This window comes from Mustela nigripes, chromosome 10 (genome assembly GCF_022355385.1).
Source record: "Mustela nigripes isolate SB6536 chromosome 10, MUSNIG.SB6536, whole genome shotgun sequence".
In the NCBI taxonomy this organism is placed as follows: domain Eukaryota; kingdom Metazoa; phylum Chordata; class Mammalia; order Carnivora; family Mustelidae; genus Mustela; species Mustela nigripes.
In genome coordinates this window covers 11,912,664-11,929,146 of record NC_081566.1, presented here as the reverse complement: position 1 = coordinate 11,929,146, position 16,483 = coordinate 11,912,664, and the positions used below count along the sequence as shown (strand labels likewise).

The 16,483-nt window shown below is 36.4% G+C and overlaps 1 protein-coding gene across 13 annotated transcripts in view; it reads right to left on the bottom strand.

The window, feature by feature from the left end:
• Window positions 1-16,483, bottom strand: part of CDC42BPA (CDC42 binding protein kinase alpha) — a 329,012-nt gene that overhangs the window by 92,895 nt on the left and 219,634 nt on the right. For all 13 annotated transcript variants that reach the window (XM_059412594.1, XM_059412582.1, XM_059412585.1 and 10 more), the window contains one exon: window positions 4,478-4,725. In XM_059412594.1, the coding sequence (XP_059268577.1) occupies window positions 4,478-4,725 (248 nt within the window). The remainder of the gene's footprint in view (window positions 1-4,477; window positions 4,726-16,483) is intronic.

Here is a 16,483-nt window from a genome sequence, read left to right as displayed (position 1 = left end):
AGGATGGGCAAAATGAGTGACGCAGAGCAGGAGGGGCAGGCTTCCAGTGATGGGATGAATAAGACACAGGAAGAAAAGGCATAGCTTAGGGAATCTAGTCAATGATACTGCAATGGAGTCGTACGGTGACAGCTGCTATACTGGTGAGCACAGCATAACCTGGACAGAAGGTGAATTGCCATGCTGTACACCTGAAACTAAGGGTTACACTGTGTGTCACCTTGTATTCAATTAAAAAAAATTTAAAGAGGCTTATATCTTAGCAGTAAATGAAATTCAGTATGGATCTGTTCTGGGAAATTTCATGTGATTAATTCCAAGTCAACCAAGAACTTAAGTAATGGCTGATTTTAAAAAATGTGATCTTAAAAATCTCTTACATCACTATATTATAAATAAAATTACATTTTAAATAATAAATTCTGGGAAAATAAATCATCCTGTGTGTACAGGCAAATAGGCCACTTTAAAAAAATTATCTATAGCCAAACTTCAGTTATGTTTGCATCCCAATGTTTATAGCAACAATGTCCACAATGGCCAAAATATGGTAAGAGCCCTGATGTCTACTGATGGATGAATGGATAAAGAAGATGTGTGTGTGTACACACACACAGGAATATTAGTCATCAAAAAGAAATGAACTCTTGTCATTTGCAAGGATGTGGATGGAACTGGAATGTATTATGCTAAGCAAATAAGTCGGACAGAGGAAGCACATGATTTCACTCACACATGGAATTTGAAAAATAAAATGGGATCATAGGGGAATGGAAGAAAAAATAAAATAAGATGAAAATAGAGTGGGAGACAAACATAAGAGACTCTTAACTGTAGAAAAGAGACTGAGGGTTGCAGGAGGGGAGGGTTGGGGGGGGGCAGGTAAGTCAGTGATGGACACGAAGGGGGGACTTGATGTAATGAACATTGGGTGTTACATACAACTCAGGAATCACTAAACACTACCCCTGAAACCAATGATACACTCTATGTTAACTAAACTGAATTTAAATAAAATTTAAAAAAAATCTTTCTTGATTCAGAAGCAACTCCAAATAACAAACAAGACAAAAATTTGAGAAATTACAAAGAAGTCTTTCCAAAAAATATGTACACAAATGAACTGAGTAAAATTTCTAAGTAAAACTCTTCCTATTTTTTCCTACTAGCACTGAAGAAAGCTGACGTCTCTTCCATATGAAAATAAGACAAACACACTCTTCCCTGAACCCTAAGTCATGCTTCATTTGCCAATTCCCTGCCTTCCTTTTCACTGGGAACCACCTGGAAGCCTTGACAGGGTGTGCTGTACCCACTTTCTCATCGTCTAACTGTTCCTCACCACACAAAATCTGGCTTCTGTGCGCCACCACCCCAACAACCTGTTCTCACAATGGGCCATGGTCTCATTATCATATTCAATCTACCTGCCACCTTTGACACCGTCGCCCGTTTCCTCCCTCTTGAAATGCTATCTTCTCCTGGCTTCAGTGATGCCACGCCTGGTTTCCAGGCTCCATCTCTGCCCTTGTGGACCCCCTCTTTCCGTCCTTCCGGTAAATGCCCATCCTCCCAGGTACTCCGTTCCAGAACTTGCCTTCTCTCTGCACACCTCCCCTGAGCTGGTTCACTGTACCACCTGAGTCCAATGACCTGGTATGCTGATGAATGCCAAATTTAATCTGAAGCTTTTCTGGGCTCCCTTCAACTGCTGACTTGGTATCTCCACAAAGACGTCTCACAGAGCACCTCAGGAAAGCGCCACACAAGTTCCTACCACCCTATCTACCTTCCTCATCCACTCTACTATCTCTTCTCCTTCTCTGGGTGAAAAGCACAGCTCAGCCCAAACCCTCCACTTATACACCTGCTCAAGTACATGTTTCTGCACTTTTCTCCCCATGTTGGATAATTTCTATCAAATTAAAACATGGTGTTATTTCTCCCTTATCTAAAAACAGAAACAAAAGGGAAAAATAACTTCTTTTGAGATCAATTTCTCCTCCAACTACTGCTTCCTTTTAAGAGATTCCAACTACTATTTTAATTTCCAACTGCTTTCCTTCAAGTCTTGGATCCCACTTTGGGGCTTCTGCCCCTCTTGTTCCACTGAAATTGTTTTTTATCGAAGTTACCAGTGAGCATCATATTGTTAAATTCAACTGTCACTGCCTGGGCACCTCATCGTACTGGATCCAGACCTCATCTCACATAACGTAGATGGATTTGATATGCTTTCATCACGTGACTTCCAGGAAACCAAATCGGTCTGGTCTTCTTCCTATCACTCTCAGCTGTCCACTTGGCCATTTCTTCCTCATTTCCAAACTCCTAAAGACTGGAGCACCCCAGCGCTCAGTGCTGGGCCTCTTTTCTATCTACTAATTACTAAGTAATCTCATAGAGTCTGTTTTAAATACCATGTGAGTGATAAAATACTCCCAGGATTTTTTCTCTAGCCCTAAAATCCAGGCTGATCTATCCAATGGCCTACATGACATCTCCACATGAGTGTCTAATAGGCATCTCAAATGTAACTGTTTCTCTCTAAATGGTAACTATAGTCCCCTAACTGCTAAGACCCCGAACCTCAGTATCACCCTTAATTCCTCCTCTTCCTTCTTCACTCCATATCTAGTCCGCAGCAGAAACCAGTGTCTTTACTTGTAAGGAGTATCAGAATCCCAACTCTTCTTACCACCACTGCTGCTTCCACCCTAAGCCAATGCAACATCCTTCTGGGCCTGGACTACTTCTAAATCATTTCCAGGCTTTTCTCTTATCTAAGTCAGCCTGGTCTTAACCCAGTAGTCAGAGTAACCATGTTAAAACACAACCCAGTATTTGTCAGTTTTCCACTCAAAATCCTGCAGTACGTCTCTGCAATGGTTTTCTCCCGATCGAATAACCAGAAGTCACCCGTCACAAAGCCTTGCCTGATCCAGTCTGGCTCCCTCTTATACTCATCTCCTACTCTTCTTTCCCCTTAAGCCTACCTTGGCCATACTGGCCTCCTTATTATTATTATTTTTAATAGACATATTTTTTAGAAAAGTTTTACGTTCATAGCAGAGATTTTCCACATACCCCAGCCCCCAAACATGGGTACAACCTCCCCACAACACCACCCCCAGCAGAGTGGAGCATGGGTTCCGTCAGTGACTTGCAGTGGACGCATTGCTTGGGTTGGGACACATGTTCAACAACACACACACACGCCCATCACAGCATCATGCGGAGGAGCTGCGCTGCCCTCGACATCCTCCCAAACACCTCTGCCTTCTCCCAAGCCCGGGCAACCAATGCTCTTTAAACTGTCTCCATAGTTTTGCCTTCTTGTTATTTTTTTTTTTAACAGCCTGTTCTCTGTATAGAGCATTCTTCTCCTCCATCTGTAGAGATGCCTCCCTACTTTCTTCAGCCCTTACTTCAATTACCTTCTCAGCATTCTTTCCCCAGACCAGTCTATAACGACACTTAATTGCCCCCTCAGTGCTTCACGGCCCCATCCTGTGCTGTATTTTGTGTTCTTGGCATTTATCGTTACCTAATATATTCCATATTTTACTTATTTTGTTTGTAGTCTTTCACCTAAATAAAGGAAAGCTCTGTAAGGACAGAGATTTTGTCTGTCTACTGCTACATTCCCAGAGCCTATAACAGAACAGTTGCTTTATCCACCAAAGGCCCTAAAAATTTTTTTGTTGAATGAATGGACCAAACTAAATAAATTTTGGCTTCCAATATAAGTTGAGAATAACAAAAGCATATATTCAGCTAAAATCCAGAAACAGGAGCATCACTAGCAATTTCTCCCACCTGGCCATCATGGCACCCAGGTTCTGGCTCTCTAGGATCCTCTGAGCCCACATGCTTCCCTCCACTCTCAGTCAGCACCTATGGGCCTGATCATCCCTCGAAGCCAGGTTCCCACCTGCCGTCTGCTCCCCTCAGTCCTGCTCCACACAGGAACAAGAGTGATCTTTCAAAACCAGGAGTACCACCCTGTCACCTGCCTTCAATGGCTTTAGGATGACGTCTAAACTCCCTGCTCTGCTTCATGATCTTCAGTCTACTAACCTCTGCAGACCCATGGCTCCACCATGGGGAACAGCCTTAGTCTTCTGAATGTACCATGCTCCCTGCTTTTCTTCTCCACCCCAGTACATTCCGCTAGCCCTGTCTGGACACTCTTCCACCATTAATTTCTTCTTTCTTTGGTTTTGTCCACAAAACCCAGACATACCAAAGTCACCCTTTGTGCTTCATCTTTGGGAGCTCCTGCATTTTGCCTGTACTTACACTGTCCCATTTGCTGCCTGTCATGATGTAGTATAATCTCCTATTTACCGATCTTGGCTTTGGGCTTTTTAGGACTGCAGTATGTGGACTGCCCGTGTATCGCCAGCCCTTGACACACAGGCACAACAGGCATTCAGGAAATATTTATTAGAGGAGTAAATAAGTTGATTCTTACCTCTCTCTCCTGTTTTTTTCCAATTTGTCTTTCAAAATCATAATTTCCTTGTTGAGAGCAAGTTGCTGGCCTTCTGAATCATGAAGCTCCTTCTTCAGATTTTTAATTTCATTTGCATGTATTCCTTCTCTTTTAGACAATTCTTCTTCATAAAAGATACTTTTCTTTTCTAAATCAGTCTTTAGTTTGGTTATCTCTTGCTGATGTTCTATGCTGCACAGTCCTGGTGAGTAACTAATTTGTTTTTGCTATAGAAGTAATAACAAAAAATGGATTCATCTATAAGAATAATAAAATATCAAATAATTTCTTTCTATAAATAAAGAACTGTTCTTATAGTTCAATATTATTTTTGTATATTATCACATAAATAATACTTTTTTTTTTAATTAAAGCTATTCACCGTTTTTTGGCAATATATTCCAAATAGTTTTCTCAGTATGTATTTCCTTTTTGTGTTGTGTTTTATAGCAGATTATATATCTGTAATTTCTGCTCATAAATTATATAATTATTTGTTTATATTTATATTTCTAATGTATATAGAATTATTGTTGGTGTATGGAGTGAGAGAAAAATCTAACGGATCCTATTTCTGATGTGGAACCAATAAAGAATTGTAAGTATGTTTGTGCCTTTGGAGAATTTAGTGGGGTAGGGAATGACCGAGCTAGAATGTACAAAAAGCTTCTCCAATGGTCCAGTGAGAAAGACAAAGGTCTAATCAAACATCTTCACATCCACTAGAAAAAATGATAGGTTTCTTGGCATTTAGGTAGGGCATTAGGGACAAGAAATTTAGCTGAAAGCCAACTTTTTAAGACATTAGGATGAAATATATTCTCAGTAATTAGGTGCAAGGAAAATGCGAAGTCCAAAGCACCTTCCAGACAGTGGCTAAAGGGTGAGCAGAAACAGACAGAGATTATGCCTTTAGATCTCCTGAGCTTTGGAACTTTTCTGTTACTCTGCTATAGGCTATTTTCCCAGGTGATCACCAATAAGTTTTAGAACCCAAAGAACCTGTGGGTTTATGTCATGCTCTGGAGGACACTGTGTCCTTTTATGAAAACAGTTTTAAGGGCTGAAAATCTATTAACAAAAGTTGATTTAAAGTTGAAAGAAAACTATCCCCCCTTCTTCACATTTGAGGTACATACTTCATTTTATTTTATTTTTTAATTTAATTTTATTTTTTCAGTGTTCCAGAATTCATTGTTTATGTACCACACTTTAAAAGAAAAAAAAGAAAAACCAGAGACACCCATTCGGCTGGAGAACTGTCTCTGGGGCACCCACTATACTATCTAACCACTGACTACAGCACTACTGGTGGTGTCGTGCCTACTGCACGCCAACACTCAGACCATCCGGCATCATGGGGGCAGCCTGGCACACAGTGCTCCACCAGAACCGGGAGGAGCCATAGCAAGTACAACTCTGGCTCTCTGTGTCACCACAGAATGAGGCCTCACTCAACAACTATGGTCCTGACCACTTACCTATATGCTCTCTCATTTTTTTCATCATCTAAAGAACAATTTTAGTTTGCTGTTCTGGTTTGTGTAGTTTAGCTGTTGGGGTAGCAGCAACATACACTGACATTTCAAGCAAAAGTTACCCTGATATCAAAACCTAACAAAAATACCACCAGAACAAGTCATAGACTCAAGTCACTTGTTGCTAAGACTGTAAAAAAAAGTCAAAATGCTGATAAAATCAAACTGTATGTTAAAAAAGAGCGAGCTACCCCAAAAGAATAGGTCTTACTACAGGTATTAAAGGTAATTTAAGGGCGCCTGGGTGGCTCAGTGGGTTAAGCCGCTGCCTTCGGCTCAGGTCATGATCTCAGGGTCCTGGGATCGAGTCCCGCATCGGGCTCTTTGCTCAGCAGGGAGCCTGCTTCCTCCTCTCTCTTTCTCTGCCTGCCTCTCTGTCTACTTGTGATCTCTCTCTGTCAAATAAATAAATAAAATCTTTAAAAAAAAAAAAAAAAGGTAATTTAATACTAGTAAAATTGTTAATAATGTACAAAGATGGCATTATGCTAATGAATTAAATTAAAATAAATCTGTAAATAATCTCAGTAAGTACCCATGTCTAAAAGTATTTGAGAAAACCCAATACCCATTCCAAATACTAGCCTGAGTCCTGTAATAAGACAAAAAACAAAAACAAAAACAGTAAAGTGATTCTTCTTTACCTGTTTTCCAGCTATCAGACAAAGTAATACCTACTGGTGAAGGCACCAGAAAAACACAAGAAACTAAGGAATAATTATAAAGAGGGTGTCTGTCATTATTTCTTACTTAGTTTTTAGGTATGCTGTCTGAGCAAGTAACATGGGCAATAGTTACAAGAAAGAAGTGTTAAAAAGAAAAGTTACAAAATCATTCTAATTTCCATAGAATTGTTTGCCCATAAAATGTAAAAAAATCCACTAAAAAGTGTTATAACTGATAAAGCTGAGTAAAGTAACTGCAGGTAAGATAAACACAAATCAACAATACTTCTTGGGAGCAGAATGAGCAATAACAAAACACAGTAAAAAATTTCATTGTTAATAGCAAAAACAATCAAAGAAAAATTATCAGAAACTAATACTTGCATGTGAAGAATAACAGTAGTGAGTAATCTGAATTATATGAAGAAAGGACAAGTCTTTTAAAAAGACGTAAAAGACTTGAAACAAAAATGGAAAAATACTCACTACTTGACAGATTGAATGCATAGGTATTTAGCATTTCTCATTATATTCCTTGTAAATATAATAAAACAATTAAATATAGGAGATGGCACACAGGTGTTGCTGTGTATCAGAAAAATACACTTGTAAAAATGCCAAAGAAAATCCTGGGGGGTAAAGGGAGTAAAGAGGAAGAGAGAAAAATGTTCTTTTCAGATATTGAAACATACTGTACAAACCTTTAATAAATTCTTAATGTAATAGAGCTCTATCCCAAAATACTCTATCTTAGAGTATACTCTAGATAAGACTCTATCTTAGAGTACCTTAGAGTATACTCTTACTCTTAGTGTAATAGAGCTCTATCCCAAAATATATTATTCAATATACGAGAAATCTTCAATCACTGGAGGAAGACAGTGATTAAATTATGGAATTGGAACTGCCAATTTAGCAACCAAAAGAGCAAAATGATTCTCACAACATCCCATCTAGCAAAACGAATTCCAAGTAACTTAGATTTAAATATATTTGAAGCATACAGAAGTATAATTGACTAGAGTTAAATATTTTTAACCCCAACAGAAACATCCAGGAAAAGGCAGAATTACATACTGAACAAACTAAGAAAAGGACAAGCCAAGCTCTGAAGCAATAAAAGACACGCCGAGGAAAGTAAGAACAAACCTTCTGTGATTTGAAAAGGAAACAAGACCAAAACTAAAGGGCAAATGATAAATGAATAAATAGTTGTGGAAAAATGCAAGAAGTATCATTTTCACTATGTGAGGAGTTTATATGAATTGTAAGAGAAACATTCAGACTAAAATTTAATAAGGCAAATAAGGGAATAATTCACACAAAAAAATATGATTAACAATCTACTAGTAAGGCAAGAAATGCCTCTTTTTATACTTGCAACAATTTGTGGCCTGCATCTAATGCCTGAAAGTGACCTGACAACTTCATTTCCACGTATCTGTTCTAAGAAATAATACTAAAAAAGCAATGCACAAAAGTATTCGTGGTAATGACAGTGTTGCCAAAGTGAAACGTAAATATTCAATAGCAGAGAACTGGATTGAGTGGATATCCCTCTGTAATCATTAAAACTCTGTGACAGTTATGTAATGAGTGTAAATGCTTATATCTCATGAAAAGTAAGAAAGTGAAAAATACACGTTAAGGGTTAAATTGTGTCCCTCCTTGTTAAAGCACTAGCCACCAGAACCTCAGAATGTGTTATTTTAAAGAACGGTCTCAAATACTGAATCATCTGACTTATGCATGGAATCTAAAAGTTAAAAACTCTTGGGGGACGCCTGGGTGGCTCAGTTGGTTAAGCAGCTGCCTTCGGCTCAGGTCATGATCCCAGCGTCCTGGGATCAAGTCCCACATCGGGCTCCTTGCTCAGCAGGGAGCCTGCTTCTCCCTCTGCCTCTGCCTGCCACTCTGTCTGCCTGTGCTCGCTCCCCCCCCCCCCCCCCTAAAAAAAAAAAAAATTTAAAAAAAAAAAAAAAAAACTCTTGGGAGCAGAGGGTAAAATGGTGGTTGCCAAGGGGGGAGCAGGGGCAATGAGAGAATGTTGGAAAGGTACAAACATTTCACACAGGTAGGATGAGTAAGTTCTGGAGACCTAAGGTAAAGCAGGGTGACTAAAGTTAACAATACTGTTTCATATACCTGAAATTTCTGTAAGCGTGGATCTTAATTGTTCTCAGTCAAAAAAAAAAAAAAAAAAAGACAAATAAGTGAGGGCATGAGGGTATGTTAATTAGCTTGTTGTGGTACATATTTCACAATGTATACATATATCTAGACACCACATTTTATATCTTAAATATATACAATTTTTATTTGTCAATTACATCTCAATAAGGCTGGAAAAAAAAAAGAAAAGTAGGGTCCTTACAGTGGTAATTGACTTAAAACAGGTCGTTAGGGCAGGCCCTTTCCCAATATAACAGTGTCCTTATAAAAAGAAAAAATCTGGACTCAGTCTTGCACCCAGGGAGAAGGCAGCGATCCAGGTGATACATAAACCAAGGAATCCAAACCATCAGAAATCAATCCTGGCAACACTTTCATTTCAGACATCCAGTCAGAATAATTGAGACAATAAATTCTTATTTCATAGGCCACCCAGTTTGTGGTAATTTGTAGCAGCCCCAGCAAACTAATACAGCAGGGTAAAAAACTCTTGTAGTGTATGATCACAAGAACTGAAAAGTTTTTTGTTTTGTTTTGTTTTTTAAAAAACAGCCTTACTGAGATACTATTATCATAATACTGTGCTATTAGCCATTTAATGCGTACAGTTCAATGGTTTATGTAGTTTAATTTTAAGTTGTAAAATACATATACCATAAAGTTGTGCCATCTTAACTATTTTAAGTGTAGGATTTACTAAGTATTAATTACATTCAGAATGTTGTACAACCATGATCACTATGTATTTCCAAAACATTTTCATTATCCCAAAGAGAAATTCTCTAACCATTCAAGAATAGCTCCCTATTACCGACGCTACCTGGCCCCTGGTAACCTTGATTCTGCTTTTTATCTCAATGAATTTGCCTAGTCTAGATACTTCATTCAAATAGAATAATACGAAATCTGCTTTTTTTTTTGGCCTGGTATCTTTCACTTCGCGTAAAGTTTTCAAGATTCATCCATGTTCGGCCACGTATCAGAGAGTCGCCCCTTTTGACAGTTGAATGATATTCCACTGCATGTAAAAACTATATTTTGCTTCTGCATCTCTTGATGGGCACTGGAGCTGTTTCTACCTTCTGGCTATTGTAATAATGTTTCAAAGAACACTGGTGTACAAGTATCTCTTTGAGACCCTGCTTACAATTCTTCAGGGTACATACCTAGGAGCTGAATTGCTGGGTCATGTGGTAACTCTATGTTTACCTTTCTGAGGAACAACCAAACTGTTTTCACATCCTTACAAAGACTTACTTTGTTCCTCCCTCCCTCTGCCCAATTTTAGCTATCCTATTAGGTGTGGATTGGTCTCTCTAGGTTTTAACTTCATTTCCTGAATGACTAATGATGCTGAACATCTTTCTGTGGTCTTATGTCTATTAAAATATCCTCTCTGGAGAAATGTCTATTCAAGTAATTTGCCCAATTTTTGATTGGGTAGTTTGTCTTTTTGTTGTTCAATTGTAGGACCTGTTTACATATTCTGGTTATCAAACTCTTATCAGATACTTGATTTGCAAATAATTTCTCCTATTTCCTAAAAAATGTCCTTTGAGGCAATGCACACAATTTTTTTATTTTGATGAAGTCCAATTTACTAAAAAAAATTTTTTTACTCACGTTTTCAGTGTCATATTTAAGAATCCATGCCACAGTCATGAATATTTACCGCAATGTTTTCTTCTAAGAGTTCTATAGTTATAGCTTTTATATTTAGGTTGATCTATTTTGAGTCAATTGTTTTATATGGTCTGAGCTAGGGGTCCAACTTTGTTTGCATGTAGAAATACAGTTGTCACAGCACATAAATCAAAGGGACTATTCTTTCCTCACTGAACAGATTTAGGACAATGTCAAAAATCACTTGGCCATAGATGCAAAAGTTCACTTCTTGACTCTGAATTCTATTCCAGTGGCTTGTGTTTCTATTCGTAAGCCAGTACCAGAGTCCTTCTGTTACACTGACTTTGTAGTAACTCTTGAAATTGGGAAGTTTAAGTCCTCCAATTCTGTTTTTCTTTTGCCCGACTGTTTGTCCACTTGGGGCATTTGTCCACTTGCAATTCCATATGAAATTCAAGATATTTTCCATTTCTGTAAAAAGCGTTATTGGAGTTTTACTAGGAATTGTGATGAACTTGTACATGATTTTGGGTAACACAGGCATCTAAACAATATTAAGTTGTCCTAACCATATATGTGGGATGTCTTTCCATTTACTTATGTCTCCTTTAATATCTTTCAGCAATGTTCTGTAATTTCCAGTACACAAGTCTTTCACTCTCTTGGTGAAATTTATTCCAAGGAGCTCTATTCTTTTAGCTACTATTTTAACAAACTGCTTTCAAAATTTCCTCTGTGGATTATCCATTGCTGGCATATAGAACACAACTTCCTACTGTGTGAGTTGGTCTTGCAACCCTGGGATTGTTTGTTTTCTAATTACTGAGTTTTGAAAGTTCTTAGTATATTTTGCATAACAGTCTTTTATTAGATAAGTATGTAGTTTTTCAGTCTGTGCCTCATCTTTTCATTCTCTTCACAGTGTCTTTTCCAGAGCAGAAATACTTAATTTCAATGGAGTCTAATGTATCAATTCTTTACTTCATCAATTGTACCTTTGGTGCTGTAAGTAAGAAGTCACTGTCCTAGGTAATCTCAGTCTTCTATATTATCTTCTGGGAATGTTGTAGTTTCATGTTTTACAATTAGGTCTGTGATCCATTTGAGTTAATTTTAATAAAGGGTGTAAGTTCTATGTCTAGATTCATTCATTCATTCATTCAGTTTATTTGGATGTCTAGTTGTACAGCACCACTTGAAAAGACAATCTTTATTCCATTATATTGCCTCCGTTCCTTTGTTAAAAATGACTTGTCTGTATATTCATTTGCCAGTATGACATGGTCTTGATTACTGCAGGTTTGTGGTAAATCCTGAAGTCAGGTAGTGTCAGTCTTACAACTGCATTCTTTTCCTTTAGTATGGTATTGGCTATTCTAGGCCCTTTCATCTCTCTGTATAAACCTTAGGTCTAATTTGATGACATCCACAAAAGGACCCGCTGGGGTTTTGATTAGGAATGCATTAAATCTACAGGTAAAGATAAGAAGAACTGAATCTTGATACTGAATCTTCTTACTCACGAACACGGACTATCTCCATTTATTTAGTTCTTCCTTGATTTCTTTTATCCGTTTTATAGTTTTCCCCACATAGCTCTTTTGCATACTTTATTTATACCTAACTATTTCATTTCTATGGGTGCTAACTTTAATAGAGTTTTAAATGTCGAATTCCACTTTTTCATGGATGTTATACAGGAAAGTGACTGGCTTCTGTGTATTAACCTTCTATCCTGCAACCTCCCTATAATGGCTTATTAGTTTCAGTTGTTTCATCAACTTCTTTTGATTCTCTGTACAGACGATCATGCCATCCCTGAACAGACAGTTTTACATCTTCCTTCACAATCTGCATACCTCTTATTTTGTCTTCTTGTCTTACTACATTAGCTAGGACATCCAATACAATGTTGAAAGGTAGTGGTGAAAGGTATATTTTCAACCATGCTCTTGATTCTAGTGGGAAAGAATCAAGTTTCTCACAAGTATGATGTTAGCTCATTTTCTGTTAAATATTCTCTATCAGGTTTAGAATTTACTGACCGTTTTTGTCTTGAATAGATGTTGGATACTGTCAGATGGTTTCTTTGCCTGTATTGAGATGATCATGTGATTTTTATTTTTTAGTCTATTGGTGTGATACATTTTATTCATTGATTTTTTGAAAGTTGAACCAGGCTTGCATACATGAGAGAAAAATCCCACAAGAGCATAGTGTGTAATTCTTATTACACATTGTTAGAGTCAATTTATTAATATTTTGTTGTGGATTTTCTCATCTATAAGGCATGTTGGTCTGCGGTTCTTTTTTCATATAATGTCTTTGTCTAGTTTTAGTATGAGTGTAATGCTGGTGTCATAGAATAACTTAGTAAATATTCCCTCTGCTTCGGTCTTCTGAAAGAGATTGCAGAAAATTAGTATGACTTCTTCCACATGTTTTATAGAATTCACCAGTGAACATATCTGGGCCTGGTGCTTTTCTGTAAGGTTATTAATTATTGATCCAATTTCTTTAATAGACAGAATCCTTTCAGACTATTTCTTCTGTGTCAGTTTTGGCAGCTTGTGTCTTTCAAGGAACTCGTCCATTTCATCTAGGTTATCAAATCTATGTGCATAAAGTTATTCACAGTATTCCTTTATTAATCTTTTTATGTACATGGGATATGTAGGGATGTCACCTTTTGATTTCCAATATTAGCAATGTCTTTTTTCTTTATATTTGGTTTTATCCATATTTTATTTTATAATAAGAGTTTAAAAAATATAGCAGAAAGTACAGCACGCAAAACAATTAAGCCTATTCTTTGCAAAAAGATTTAGTACAGAAAAGAAAAGAAAACTTTAACAAGAAATAGCATTAAGAGAAATGCAAACATATGAAATAATATAAACTAATATTGAAAGGTAATCCCCTTCTTTTCAAGTATCCAGGGAAGTTATTAAATTTATATAAAGTACTCACTATGCTTAAAATTTGAAAAATCTGATTGAAAGACATTTTTACTGGAAAAATGAAAATGAACCAAACTATCTCAAAATGGGTGAAAAATAAAATAAAGCATTAATAAAGCTACAGTATAACAAAGAACGTATTATAGAAGAATTCCTTCAGATTTCAAATGTTTATTTCCATGAGCACAAAGAAAAAGGAGATTCCTTTCTATAAAGTTAACATAACCCGGAAACAAAACCCAACCAAAAGAGCATACAAAAAATAAAATGACAGACTCATCCCAGTATAAATTTAACAACAGAACTTGTTATTAAAATATTAATAATCCTAATCCATTGCTGTATTGAAATTCAATTATACCAGCAACTGATTCCCAAATGTAAGAACAGTTTAATGTTAGAAGGCTATTGATATAATTACTCTCAAAAATAGATGAAAGGGATCTTTTTCTTAATTAGCCCAACAAAAGACTTACCTATTTTACTATCTTTTCAAAGAATAAGCTCTGATTTCATTTTTTCCCCCATTGGTTTCCTGTTTTCAATTTAATCAGTTTAAGCTCTAATTTTTATTATTTTTCTTCTTCTGTTAACTTCAGGTTTAATTTGCTCTTCTCTTTCTAGTATCTAAAGTGAAAGCTAAGAGGATTAATTTTAGATCTTTTTCTTCCTTATATATGCATTCAATGCTATAAACTGCCCCTAAACACTGCTGTCACTATATCTCACGAATTTTAGTAAGTTAGATTTGTTTTCATTTCTATTTAGATCAAAATATTTTAAAATTTCTCAAGATATTTTCTTTGACTCATGTGTTATTTAGAATTACTTTGGAATTTTTCCAGCTATATTTCTGGTGTTGACATCTAGTTTAATTCCACTGTGGTCTGAGAGCAGCCACTGCATGATTCCTATTCTCTTACATTTCTTAAGGATTTGTTAAAGTTTGTTTTATGGACCAGAATGCATGGTCTACTTTGGTAGATGTTCCATGTGAGCTTGAAAAGAATGCACATTCTACTGTTATATGAAGTAGTCTATAGATATACCTTACATCCATGTGGTTGATGATGTTGTTGAGCTCATCTACGACCTTACTGATTTTATGGCTCCTGGATTCGTTCATTTCTAAAACAGGGGTGTTGAAGTTTCCACCTATAATGGTAGATTCATCTATTTTTCCTTGCAGTGCTATCAGTTTTTGCCTCACACATTTTGATATCGCACTGATACATGCCTACATGTTAAGTTTTGGTATGTCCTCTTGAAGAACTGATTCTCTTATCATTATGTGATGCCCTTTTTATTCCTAAAAACTTTCCTTACTCTGAATTCCACTATGCAATTAATATAGCTACTCCCACTTTCTTTTCATTGGTGTTAGCATAATATGTCTTTTTTCACTCAGTTAAACTATATCTGTCTATATTTAAAGTGGGCTTCTTAAAGACAACATACAGTTGGATATTTTTTTGATCCAGCCTGAAACAATCTCTGTTTTATAACTGATGTACTTAGACCACTGATATTCCAAGTGACTATTGATAGTTCTGGATTAATATCTACCATATTTGCTACTGTTTTCCATTTACCGTTCTTGTTCTTTATTCCTATTTTTTTCTTCTGTTCCTTTTCTGTCTGTTACAGTTTTAGTTAAACAATTTATATGATCCTATTTTCTCTCTGTTCTGAGGATTCTTCTTTTTTAGTGGTTGTAATACAGTTCGCAGTATTTGCAACAATCCAAGTCCACTTTCAAAATACATTCTACCACTTCAGGAGTAGTGCAAATCCCTTAAAATGAAATAATCCTAATTCCTCCTCCCATCCTTTAAATCACTGCTTTCATACATTTTAGTTTAATACAAGTACATATAAGCTTGTGTGTATGTATACAGAATCGAATACACTGTTATTAATATTTTGAACAAACTATTAGATTAAGAATAAGAAAAAAAGTTTCTATTTATTTCACCTTGGCTTACTCCTTTTCTGATGCTTTTTCTTTATGTAGATACAAGTTTCTGACCTATATCATTTTCCTCCCCTCTAAAAAAAATCCTTTTAACATTTCTTGCATGGCAGGTTTACTGGCAAGAAATTCCTCAAGTTTTTGTCTCAGAAAGTATTTCTTCTTCACTTTAAGAATAATTTCATAGGACACAAAATTCTAGGTTGATTTTTTTTTTCCTCTCAACACTTTAAATATCTCAGTCTCCTTTCTTCTTGTTTGCACAAGTTTCTGAGAAGTAAGGGTAATCCTTGTCTTATATCCTTTGGGTTTTTTTGTTTCGTTTTGTTTTGTTTTTTGCTTTGGCTTTCAAGGTTTTTCTTTATCTTTGACTTTCTACAATTAGAAAATGGCATATATCTAGGTGTAGTTCTTTGGGCATTTTCCAACTTGGTATTCTCTGACTTTCCTGGATCTGTGGTTTGGTGTTTGACAATAATTTGGAGAAAATTCTTAGTCCTTATTGTTTCAAACATTTCTTCTGTCCTCTTCTTTCTTCTCATTCTGGTATCTCCATCCCCAACTTTTATAGTTGCTCCACAGTATTTGGATATTCTCCTCTGGCCCCCCCCCCCCCCCCCGCCAATCTTTTTTCTTTTTGCCTTTCAGTTTTGTCTATGTCTATTTAGACATCCTCAAGCTCAGAAATTCTTTCTTTGGCTATACCCCATATCCATTAAGGTGTTCTTCATTTATTTTCGTGTTTTTCTTTTTTCTTTTTTAAGTAATCTTCACACCCACTCTGGGGCTTGAACTCACAACCCCAAGGATCAAGAGTTGCATGCTCTTCCGACTGAGTTGGACAGGTGCCGCAAGACATTCTTCATTTCTGTTACAGTATTTTTTTTTTTATTATGTCTAGCATTCCTTTTTGGTTCTTTCTTAGAATTTCCATCTCTCTTTTTACATTGTTCACTTATTCTTCCATATTTTCTACCCATTAAATGAGTCCTCAGCATTATCAATCAATCATAATTTTAAATTCTCGATCTCATAATTTCAACATCTCTGCC